A 12899-nucleotide genomic window follows, 5' to 3' on the forward strand; every position below is an offset into this window, starting at 1 on the left:
AGCTGCAATACCACCGAGTGTGGCACTGTGTGCTTTGAGGTCGGCTCCAAAAAGCCTCCATAGACTCCCATTCAACTTCTCTCATAAAATTCTCAGTCAATAAAATTTCACCGGTTATCTCGGTGTTTTTAGCTAAACTCACTCCTTCTTATTCGTTTTCTGGAGGTCCATCTGAAAATAATCCCTCATTAACTGGGAAAAAAAGCTTCAAAAAGTGTTTTGGGGGCGTATCTGTTTGATTGACAGGCATGTGGTGCAGTCAGGTTACAGCTATCGGTGGGCGGGATGTAGTATTGTCAGGTTTCCAATCAGATCAGTCAGATCCACCTCTGGCTCCTCCCCCAGCTCGTCCAAATATGGTCACTTCCTGCTCCAAACCGCTCCGAACTAGCAAGATGGTGACGGACAGAATCTGAACTGGAGGATTCATAACGTTCACAAACCAACGGGTGACGTCACCGCTGGTTCAGCAACAGCTTTCATTCAATTTCTTTTCCTAATTTATGTCCAAAGTGAGACACACACAGACATGAGAAACATGAAATAGCCTTTATAATAGTGGCCTTAAAGTTTCCCACAAAGAAAACAAATTGTTGTGTCAAAGCATGTAAAGCACTTTTAGAAGCAAACAGACCTGTTGCTGCTGCTGAGTGTTTGTGACGGAGTAAATGTCTGAGAGGTTTTGGCTGCAGCGTTGGTGATCAGGAGTAATACTACTCCTCTGGTATATGTGGCGCTCGCTCTGTTTTCTGCACGTTGTTCTGGTCTGTTTGTTTTAAGCAGCGCATGCAGACGATGGAGAACGAAGAGCAGAGAGAGCGATGAAAGGACGCTGAACGCCGTTCCTCTGATGGAGTTGTGCGCCTTAGCTGTTGTGGTTTCCCAGGCCGGCTGGTTGACTCTGCACTCCAGCCATATAATGCAGAGTTTAAACATGCACACAATAGGGCAGCCTGGTTCCCACGACAACTCTGACAGGACCCCTGCTCTGTTTTTATTGCCTGTGTGTGTCAGCGCTGGGCTTTAATGAGACTGAACAACCTTTAGTCTCTGTTCATTCGGTGTGAAGAAGCAATAAATTCTCCTTCAAAGGTGAAGAAGCCGTTCAGTTTTTTTTTTTTTTTTTTTAACTTCAGCCCTGACAAAAGAGACGGCCGTGACATGGTGCTAAATTGTCATCCTTGCAGGTTGCCATAGTAACATAAACACATGCTTAATGAGTTTTTTTAGAGGATGGGAAGAGAGAATTTGTTTCTCTGTTGATATCTCATCTCACCTTCATGCTGATGTTTGTGCTGCGACTATGACTCTCACCTGTCTCACCGTGTCTCCTTGTCTCCGTGTCCAGGTGGTCGTCCCCACCCGGGTCGGACAGGTGTACGTATACGACACCGTGAAATCGGACCAGGATGAGTACGACGTCCCACCCAGACATCCGCCTCCGACCCAGCAGGACATATACGACGTCCCGCCGACCCGCCAGCAGTACAGCACACAGGTCAGCCTGCAGTGTGTGTGTGTGTGTGTGTGTGTGTCTGTGTGTGGTTTAGATCAATTACAACTTCATTACCACCATCACACACTTCTTCCTTTTGTTTACTGTCAAACTGTCACATTCACTTTTGGTGGTGTTTTTCCCCGTTTTTATACGATTTGACTGTTTGTTGTTTTTCCACATTACAGCATCAGTTTGTTGTGTTTTCAGCGATTGGGAAACAAAGTTATATATTTTTAGTTATTTGAATGAAAACACAAACCTTGCTGTACATCTGAAGCAGAGAACTGATGCAGAGTTTTTCTTTGGATCATATTGGATTTGGTGTAAAGTTTCAAGAATACATAACAGCTGTTAAATAGAGCATTTTCAATCAATCAAACTAAAGGAATTCTTGCCTCACATCGTTTCACATACGTGTGTAAAGTCAGAGTGTAAAGTGCTTCGTGGAGAATTAGTTTATGGTTTGATTTGCTAACTACTGTTTTATTTTGAAAGGTTCACTGATGAACATGCAGTCAACCTGAACCATGATGCGTGTCATGTGTCAGTGCCGTCATACAACATGTTGGCTGTTATTGGTAACGATGCGTTCCCAGCGGTATTCGTAGTGTCTCCTGCAGAGATGCATGTTATGACAGCTGGCCTACTGTCACAACATCTGTCTGTTACAATGTTAGAAGACCCTCTCAGACACACACACACACACACACACACACACACACACACACACACACACACACACACACACACACACACACACACACACACACACACACACACACAGGTATCGTCTGGCACCAACTAGTCTTTCTGTCTGCACAATATTAATATTTAATATGATGTAATGTTCAGTCTCTCCTTCTATAAATATTAGATCTGTCTTTATTGAAGGTCTTTCATAACCAAATGGCCTAAATATACCAAAGTGTGTGTGTGTGTGTGTGTGTGTGTGTGTGTGTGTGTGTGTGTGTGTGTGTGTGTGTGTGTGTGTGTGTGTGTGTGTGTGTGTGTGTGTGTGTGTTTTACATTTGATTCCACACACCCATGGGCCAGTTTATTTCTGCATAATTCCATACTCAATGTTTTCTGCTTAATATGCAGGACAATCACACACACACACACACACACACACACACACACACACACACACACACACACACACACACACACACACACACACACACACACACACACACACACACACACACACACACACACACACACACACACATTGTTGAAACAATACATAGAGGACAATCGTGATGCTGACAAGCCACAAAAGGAAGGTCACTAACGTATATCTGCTGCAAAATGAGAGCTGGAGGAGGAAGAGGAGGAGGAAGAAAAAATGAGTTATAAGAGGAAGAAGGGGTGGAGCACAGAAAGGAAAGATGAAAAACAGGATGACAGTGAAAGATGAAGAAGATAAAGAAGAGGAGTAGAAAGAGGAAGAGGAGGAGGAGGAAGATGTGTAACTGTAGTAACAGAAGTAGCTGCTGGGCTTTTTGAAGTCTGCAGGTGAAAACTGAACACACAGCAGCAATATGAGGCTGTTCATCAAACTGTCTGCTGTGTGTGAGGCGTCTGACCTCACCGGTACTCTCAGTGCAGCTGTAGGATGCAGAGCTCAGAGCATCACACTGTCCCTGCCTTCCAGCAGCCACACTACCAACCACACTGTTTAGTACGCCAGAAAGAGATTTAGTATGTCCCAGTACTTAGTATGTTAAATGTAGGATGCCAAAAGTAGCACGATGTCCGACCACATCCGGTCAGATTTTGCAGTCTGCAGGCCAGCGTGCTACACCGGCTGTTCTGACCCACAATCCTCTGCAGCAGAAGATACATCACATCCACTAAGCTGCAGAGACAGTTGGTGGCGCTGATGCTCCGCCCACAAAAAGGAAAAAGTGAAGTAGAATGTATATATACTACATTCAACAGTACATACTTTTTAAGGTCGCTCCAGTACGTACTAAAAGTAAAAAATAAATAGTTTGTGATTCTGAACGTGTTGTAGGAATGTCACCATACTAGAGATCTGCATTTGAAATGACCTCATCATGTGACCACATCATCCTCCAAAATATCTGCATCTTCAATTATTTTACCCAGAAATCAACGTGTTTTTGTGTCCTCTGTTTAACACTCAATAAACACACTGATTCTTCTGTCCAGCAGCAGCAGTGGAAAAGAAACACTTTTGTGTTCAGGAACAGCTGCAGCTTCATCAGAGCTTTTAATTTGAAAATCCTTTATGTCAGTGGCCCCGCCCCCTTCCTCAACAGAGCCAAGATGGCGACCGTTTAGGGTGGAAAGTGTCCAGAGTTTCTCACTTCTATTTTGGAGCGTTTTGAGTGCATCATCCTGGTACTGGTAGTGTTCTGATGTTTCTGTACTGGACAGTGTGAACACACTGATGCACTCAGAATAGTGAGTGTTAGTACACAAGAACAACATCTGGAACACAAGAACAACATCTGGAACACAAGAACAACATCTGGAACACAGCATTGGACTCTGTAATAAAGTATCTGTGGACAGTATGACAGCACAGGTCTTCTGATATCAGTGCAGAAACGTTCACTCTGGATCATCAGTGGTGGTTTCGGACTGCAGAACATTAAAAGAACTCACCTGCAGCACCACAGAGGTCCAGACTCAACATGCACGGCCACACCTATCGGCAGGTGACACACTCGTCCCGTCCAGTAGCGTCCTGATGTCAGAGCAGCTTCATTCCCGTCATGTTCGGAGGTGACAGGAGGCAGTGAAGGTGAAACGTGTGGAGGATCTGCAGCAGCTGCTGTTCAGAGAAACTCAATCTCACTTTTCATTTCCAACTGAAACGAGCTGCTCTGCCATCACCGTAATTAAGTAAAGTAATTATGAGAAACATAATGAATGTAGATCAGATAGAGAATTTCAATGTGCTCTTCTGGTCATTTCTACATCTGTGTCTGTTTCTCATAACACTATAACAGAGGCGTGGTTGTGTGTGTGTGTGTGTGTGTGTGTGTGTGTGTGTGTGTGTGTGTGTGTGTGTGTGTGTGTGTGTGTGTGTGTGTGTGTGTGTGTGTGTGTGTGTGTGTGTGTGTGTGTGTGTGTGTGTGTGTGTGTGTGTGTGTCAGGGTGTGTGTGAGACAGAGTGACGAGTGCAGAGAGAATCTGGCTGCAGGGCAGGAAGGACTGAGGGTGTTGGTAGATACATTTCCTCAATAATCTGTCTCAGAGAGAGAGATGGTCATCTGACCAAATTCCTGCTTCATCTTCACCTTTTACCTTTTTCGTGCTGTCCTTTTACTTTCTTCTTTCTTTTCGTAACAGTTTCTTTATTTCATCTTCGTTTCTTTTCATTCGCCTTTTTTAAATCTTTACCCTCCTCTTTTCTTCTCCTCTTCCTCACTGCACCTCAGTTCTCTTGTTTCTCCTTCCATGTACCTTTTCATCCCTCATACTGTACATCAGCTTTCCTTTATCCACTCAAATAGAATAAACAAATGTATTCTTGGTGAACATGTTTGTACGGACCTTTAAAACATCTTTAAAGATCCCCTCCAGACATGTTTTAAGATGTGTATAAAATACTGTAATAGAGTATATGAATTTGTTTCTGATCTGGTTTTTCCACACACACAAAAAACCATCATTTACCTTGTAAAAATCCTTCAAATCAAATTTTAGACTTCACTGTAAAGTCCTTCCTCAGTGTTTCCACGTCATACTTGTAGCTCTGCCTCCTTAAAAACAGCCTTGTAGTTTTGATCTCTGCACATCCATCGTCCTGCACAGTGAAGCTCAAACGTCCAAACAGATGAACAGGAAGAGAAAAACCTTTTTGAGTGCCCTTTAAGTTTGCTGCTCTCAGTTTGTGGATTTCTGTCTGACTCCCATTTAAAGAGAAAGCAGAGTAAACAACAGACCGACCTCGAGAGGTCGTCCTGTTAGACTCCTTCCAAACGATGTCTGTTCACTTCCCATCTGCCATACGATGAGCCAGAGATGGGTGTGTCCCGTCCGACTGTCCATGAACACACTCTCAGTTTTCAAGAGCTCAAAGTCTGCAGCACCGTGAAGGAACTGAGTGTTCATGTTCTCAAACTTCTTATTTCAACACTTTCAGTCTCTCACAGATTTTTATCGCTGAAAGAACAGAAGTCTCGTGTGTATCACTTCATCGTATTGACAAGTGTGTGTGTGTGTGTGTGTGTGTGTGTGTGTGTGTGTGTGTGTGTGTGTGTGTGTGTGTGTGTGTGTGTGTGTGTGTGTGTGTGTGTGTGTGTGTGTGTGTGTGTGTGTTCAGTGTATAAAAACATGTTATTCATGTCTGTCTCGCCCTCCGTGTTCAGGTGTATGACACTCCTCCCATGGTGGTGAAGGGTCCCTCTAGTGGTCAAGATATATACGACACCCCAGCAAGCACAGACAAGAACCCACAGCAGACCGTAAGGCTTCACATTTTATTATCCAGTAATTACAGTTTTGTGACAGTTGCTTGATGCTGGATATTTGAAGATATGTGTAGGTATATTATCTATGTGATTCTGTGCATCCTTTGCCCCCCTCGCCCCCGCCCCCACCAGCAGAATATTTACACAATCTTACCACCTTTACTCGAAGCAACAGACTTTACAAGAACCATGTAGTCCTCGATTTATTTCCAACGAAGAAAAGATTAACAGAAACCTGGAAAATATTATCTTGTAAACAAAATATTGATTAATCTTTTTCTTAAAGATGCAGATATGGAAGAAGTTACCTGAACAAACCAAAACATCACGTCATTTCCCAAGAGATGATGGTTGTATTAAATGTGAAGAAGCTGTACGGACTGACTTACAGATCTGAACAGCATTCAGTTATGCAACGAGAACTAAATACATCATTTCACTAATACAGATAGCAAAAATTACCAGCCATTTAAAAAATACTCTCACAAAAATAAGGGTTGAATGTTGAAATGTGCAGAAATGGGTGTCCCAGTGGCTGAATGGTGAGGTTTCATCCCACACGAGGTAAAACACCCTCAGCAGCAGAGTTCCCATTTCGAAGGCCGAACCATCACTGCACCTCATTCTCTGTTTTCCTCTTAACATTTCCTGCATATTTTCTCTGTGCAGTTTAAATAACAATAAAAATATTAAAAAAAAGTCAAGTTAAAAAAAATAATAATTAAGATTTAGGACCAAAGTGACTATTAACGGGACAAAACATGGTGAGTTTAGTAATATTGACCTCGTCCACAGAGGTTCTGGTTTTGGTGCAGTTTTTTATATATACTTCTTTATACTTTCATACACTTCAGATCATTACATGAACAGAGACTGTGAAGGCAAACAATGAAATAAAATGCAACACTATAATACAAGATGTCTCTGTCCCTCTGTTTGTTCAGGTCTATGACTTCCCCCCGTCTGTCAGTAAAGACGTCCCAGACGGTCAGCCAATCAGAGAGGAGACCTACGACGTGCTGCCCCAGTTTGCCAAACTGAAGCCCCACGTCCCCGTCCTACCCGGCCAGTATCTGCACAACAACCTCAACGACGAGGACGACGAGCCGCCGATCCCAGAGGACGTGTATGACGTCCCGCCCCCCATCCTGACCGTCAAGCATTACCGTGGCGACAGGGGCGGGGTCAGTCAGGCCCCTCAGGAGATCTACGACATCCCGGCCATCCTGCGTACCGGAGGTCACACCGCCCAGGACGTCTACGACTTCCCCCGGGAACGAGAGGAGAGAGGAGGCGAGAGGGGAGACCAGTATGTCTACGATGTCCCACCACAGGTAGGACAGTTAAAGGGGCGGTCCCACAGTTCAGATGATCCTCTCTGAGCATCCAGTGTCCAGTTTCAGTCATGTTAATGAACCTTTAGGCATTTTTAATTCTGTTTTCTATTGTGAAGCTGCAGCATCCCCATATCTGTTGAGTACTGTCACCATGGTTACGGGTGTTCTCTGTAGTCTGGGTTTATCCAAACATGAACTGCGGCTGCAGGTCTCATTTTCAGTGGGACTTTTTAACATGAACTTATTATCAGTAAATCCTGTCTATCTTAGTGAGAGATATTTCAGCTAAGTTTATGTCTTCGGGACTTCAGCTGTGACGTGTTTTGCAGGTTGTACGCGACGCCCAGTCGACCGGCGAGGAGCTGACCATGTCTTTCAAGCGTCTGTCGGCCTCGAGCACAGGAAGCACGCGGAGCAACCACTCGGTGTCCTCCTTAGACATGGTCCCGGTCCGAGACACCTCCTCACTTCCCGCCTCCGGCTCCGCTCCAGGAAAACCTCTCATCTTGGACCTGGACCAGGCCATGGAGCGCCTGTCTCGCCTCCAGCAAGCCGTCGAGTCCAGCGTATCCCTCATGATGTCGTTCATCACAGGTAACTGGAGGAGCCCGGCCCACCTGGAGGGGAACCTCCCGGCCATCCATCAGGCTGCCGACCGGGTCCGCTCCGCTGTCCGGGACTTCCTAGAATTTGCGCGTGGCGCTGTGGCGAACGCTGGCCAGGCCACGGACCGCTCGCTGCAGACCAAACTGGGCCGTCAGGTGGGGAAGATGGAGGAGGTCTTCCAGAGTCTGATTCGAAACAGTCAGAGCTTAGACGTCATTTCTTGGTCGCACACGGCGCTCACGGCGCCGCCGCCAGGAGGGGACGACTTAGACCGGCTCATCATGACGGCGCGAGGCATCCCCGACGACGCCAAGCAGCTCGCATCCTTTCTCCACGGCAACGCCTCGCTGCTCTTCAAACGGACCGTCCGGCAGCAGCAGCAGCAGCTGCCGCTTCCTCCAATCCCAGGGGAGATCGGCGGTCACATGACGGGATCAGGAAGTGGGAGCTATCAGGGAGGGGAGAAGGTGAACATTCAGTCCCGGCCCCTCCCCTCTCCGCCAAAGTTTACAGCTGCAGAGGAAGAGGAAGGCGTGGACAGGCCGTATGAGACCACAGAGGAAGGCTGGATGGAGGACTACGACTATGTACATCTACAGGTACACACACACACACACACACACACACACACACACACACACACACACACACACACACACACACACACACAGACAACAACCCTTCACTGCAGCATAAAACGTGTCAGTGTGACTTTACTTGAACAAATCTGAGCAAACACAGACTGTCCAAGAGAACGTGTGGTTCCATCGTGACCTTGGTTCTCTGAGTGGAGAGACAGTCTCGAACTGATTGATAACACGTCCCCCAACACCGCATCTCAAAGACACGGTCCGTCCACGGTCCGTCCACTGGGAGCAGCCGTCAGGCGTCTTCCTTCAGGCCTCCGACCACCATCAGACCAGAAAGACTGTCAGAGTGGTTCAGGTCTTCTGTCTGATGTGTTCCAGACCCTGACTGGTGCTGTTGTCATGAACTGACCCGTCTTACTGTTTATCTGTAAGCAGCCCTTTGGCTCATCAGTGGAAATTAAAGTGTTCATTCTGGCAGCTGATTTTTAAAAAATATCAAATCACAGTCACATTTTTGTTATTTGTTCATTGGTGGTTTTAGTTGAACAAAAAATGCTCTAAACTAGTTTTAATTGATATTTCAACCTCTTTGATTCTTCAAACTCGCGCTGCAGGTCGTTGGATGAGACTGTAAAAACTATAAACGGTCCATTTGTCTCTCTTTCACACGTTCTTTATTTGTGATGGAAATTGTGATAAATTTTGTTTGTTAAAGTTTGTTTTCCGAAGGTGTTTTTATTTGAGGTTTTGTTTGGAAAAATCAACACATATTTTTTTGACAGAGTTACCACTGTATAATTTACCCAGATTATTCCAGAGAGCAGAAACCTAACTTTATTAACACCAATTCATCTCATACAGACAACAGACAATGTCGACATTACACTCGCTCGAAAAAATGTATTAACAGAACTATAACAAGTCATTTGAGACAAGATTAACAAGGTTATCTGGATTGAAAAGTGTTCATTAATATTTAGCAGAACACAAAGCCATCATTTGTCGCTCTCTGAATGAGAGTCTGAGTGCGACGGTACTGAATGTGTGATTTTATAACAGTATCTGTGCATCGCTGAGCTCCACACTGTCTGCTCGGTCATCACTTTCTGCACTGCTGCTGTGTTATAATAATTTGGTTAATAATAATCTATTATATGAAGCTATTGAAATCAGAACAAACGCAGTGATGAAGCAGTTTGTCGCCACTAGAGGGAGACAGATCCACCAAGAGATGTGTTGAGATGAACGATATGTAACAACTCTGTGTGTGTGTGTGTGTGTGTGTGTGTGTGTGTGTGTGTGTGTGTGTGTGTGTGTGTGTGTGTGTGTGTGTGTGTGTGTGTGTGTGTGTGTGTGTGTGTGTGTGTGTGTGTGTGTGTGTGTGTGTGTGTGTGTGTGTGTGTATGTGTGTGTTGTCAGGGAAAGGAAGAGTTTGAGAAGAACCAAAGACAGCTGCTGGAGAAAGGCAACATCATCAGACACAACAAGACACAACTGGAACAGCAGCAGGTACCTGTGTGTGTGTGTGTGTGTGTGTGTGTGTGTGTGTGTGTGTGTGTGTGTGTGTGTGTGTGTGTGTGTGTGTGTGTGTGTGTGTGTGTGTGTGTGTGTGTGTGTGTGTGTGTGTGTGTGTGTGTGTGTGTGTGTGTGTGTGTGTGTTCAATATGCTTCTTCCTTCTCTGCCTCAGTCCCTCACTTTTACTTTCTTTGTTCCTCTGTTTGATTGACAAAGACACAAATGTCAGTATTTTATAAATGATTACAAATTAATATATTTGAGTATAAATGTTAAAATGGTCATTTAAAGCATTGATTAGAGCTGCATTAACGGTACTTGGCCACTAGGGGGCAGATGACCTCCAAAACAAGCTGACAACTGTAACATAGTGAAGTTGATATAGAGCTAAAAACCTTTGATAATGCTGTGGATGTATTACTATGAGGGGCTTCTTTTTACACACGTAATGTGCCTATAAATGCCCGTATTTTTTTCTTATAATGATTTGATCAGATTTGACATACTGGATTGAAAAACATTGTTTTAAGTGAGAAGTTGAAAACTTTCTGAGAAATTAAATGTCTAACAGGTTTAATATAAGTATCAGGTTGCATAATAGTTAAACATGTTTCCCTTAATTTTGTTTTCATTTCGTAGGTTGGTTGTTCACAGGGACACAATGTGGTCATTAAAAAAAAGAACCTTCAAGTATCCTGTATAAAATATAATGATGCAATTAATAATTAATTAATTAATAATAATTAATTTATAACCAAAAAAGGTTATCATGCTTCTCATTATGGTAGTCTAAGAAAACAACTAGATTTAGAGTTGTTATGTAAAGATTGGAATTTACACACAAATGCAATACAAACTTCTTAATGTACGATTAAAACTTTAGATTATTATTATTAATTGGTGCCGATCAGGCTGAAGGAGTCTGTTGGAAGAAAAGATGATTTTCTGAGTTTGATTTGTGACTTACACAACTCCACTGAAATACAACTTTAAGGACAAGCCCACCTTTTTTTATTATTATTATCGATTGTGTTCGTTTGATCTGATTCATTGTTGAGTTTAAAATCTGTCAAAAGATGTATGTTCCTAATCAGCGACATGAATGTGGACATCAGAGAATATTTTGCTTCATGAATCATTTCAAATGTTTCATCGATTATCCGAACTGTTTCTGATGATTTTTCCAGTGATAGGCCGATCATCTCAGATTATTGAAAATGATTAACTGTCTCCTCTTCTTCCAGATTAAACAGTTTGAGCGGCTGGAGCAGGAAGTCAGCCAGCCAATCAACAATGACATGACGGGCTGGGTCCCGCCCTCGCACCACCCTCTGGCCAACCAGGTGGCCCAGAACGGCTCCGGAGGCCCCGCCGCCTCCAAACTGTGCCACGGCGACCGGCAGCTGCTCCTCTTCTACCAGGAGCAGTGCGAGCAGAACGTCACCACGGTGACCAACGCCATCGACGCCTTCTTCACCGCCGTCAACTCCAACCAGCCGCCCAAGATCTTCGTGGCGCACAGTAAGTTCGTCATCCTCAGCGCGCACAAGCTGGTGTTCATCGGCGACACGCTGTCGCGCCAGGCCAAGTCTCCCGACGTGAGGGCCCGGGTGGCCCAGAGCAGCAACACGCTCTGCGAAAAACTCAAAGACATCGTGATCAGCACGAAGACGGCAGCACTTCAGTATCCTTCCTCTGGAGCGGCCAGAGAGATGACTGAGAGGGTGAGGGAGCTGGCAGGCTGCACGCAGCACTTCAGGATGGTGCTGGGTCAGCTGCTGGTGATGTAGGAGGCGGGGGGGATGAAGGACGACCAACCCAACAGTGACACAAACTGTGCCAGGAACGTGGGGCAGTAAATCCTCCCAGTAACACGGATCGGACCCTGGTGGCCCCTGCAGCTCGGTGCGGGAGACCCTGTAGCTCCTCGGAGCACAGAGTGCTGCAGGAGACCCTCATCCGCCCCCCAGGGTGAGGCTGGACACCCCACGTGCCTTAACAGGGTTTCCATCTGTCACACTCCTGACACGCTGCATGGAAACCCTGTGCGGCCCTGAATCCTGGGGGTCCGGGACCCTATCTGGGACCGGGGACACTGACCTCACTCCCTCCCCCGACCCCTCCCTTCGTCGTCGTTCACTGGGACCATGTCTCTCTCCCCCCTCCCTCCCCTGAGCGATTTTTACTCCAGACAAACTAAAGGACCGTTTGATCTTCAGTGGGCTGGGCCGATGGCTGTAAAGTAATCATTGTAAATATTTAAGTTACCTATTTAGACCGAAGCCAGAAAGAAAACAAGACTTCCAGTATATAAATATAAATAAATGGCTCTTTTTTTGTTTTTGAAGAAAGAAAATATGAAAACCTAAGTGTAGTTTTTAGGCAATATCAATAATTGTTATTAATATTGCTCTACCATATAATTATGGCTCTGATTCTTGTATCATTATTGTTATGGATGTGTAAATTCCAGATGATATGTATGACTCTGTGTTGTAGTATGTCTAAGCTCCTCTCCATCCCTGACAAAAAGCACTCTTTCCAAAAAAAAAAAATAAACCCACACTGGAGCTCACACCCATCTCCCAACGTCCCCTGACGACCTGATGTTGCCATGACGCCTCGGTCTGTTCCCGCCTGTGGCTCGGCGAGGCGTCGCTGCTCATCGGTCCGGCGGGGCAGACGGCGCCGCTGCCGACGATGTCCACATTACTGTCACTGTACAGCTGCAGGTGAAGACGATCTCTGTGCCATCTCAGACTTTTTTTTTTTTTTTTTTTTTTTTGAAAACTGTATGTGCGTTGTTTTGTAAGAGGCATGTATTAGAGAAAAGGAGTGTAAACGGTTAAAGTAAATGCAATTAAACCCGCATTTCTTTTTTTCTCTGACAGTGACATCATG

General features: G+C 45.0%; 1 protein-coding gene across 3 annotated transcripts in view; it reads left to right on the forward strand.

Moving 5' to 3' along the window:
- Window positions 1-12886, forward strand: part of bcar1 (BCAR1 scaffold protein, Cas family member) — an 81788-nt gene extending 68902 nt beyond the window's left edge. For 2 of the 3 annotated variants that reach the window (XM_069718606.1, XM_069718609.1), the window contains exons 3-8: window positions 1349-1498; window positions 5848-5943; window positions 6894-7283; window positions 7616-8491; window positions 9902-9991; window positions 11243-12886. In XM_069718606.1, coding sequence (XP_069574707.1) covers window positions 1349-1498; window positions 5848-5943; window positions 6894-7283; window positions 7616-8491; window positions 9902-9991; window positions 11243-11788 — 2148 coding nt within the window. In that variant the 3' untranslated portion in view covers window positions 11789-12886. The remainder of the gene's footprint in view (window positions 1-1348; window positions 1499-5847; window positions 5944-6893; window positions 7284-7615; window positions 8492-9901; window positions 9992-11242) is intronic. The other variant, XM_069718610.1, reaches the window with a different exon arrangement.
- The last annotated feature ends 13 nt before the right edge of the window (window positions 12887-12899 follow it).

The sequence above is a fragment of the Brachyistius frenatus genome, unplaced genomic scaffold, assembly GCF_029030835.1.
Source record: "Brachyistius frenatus isolate BFR_SWC_R1_liver_20210118 unplaced genomic scaffold, ASM2903083v1 Contig_194, whole genome shotgun sequence".
NCBI lineage: Eukaryota > Metazoa > Chordata > Actinopteri > Embiotocidae > Brachyistius > Brachyistius frenatus.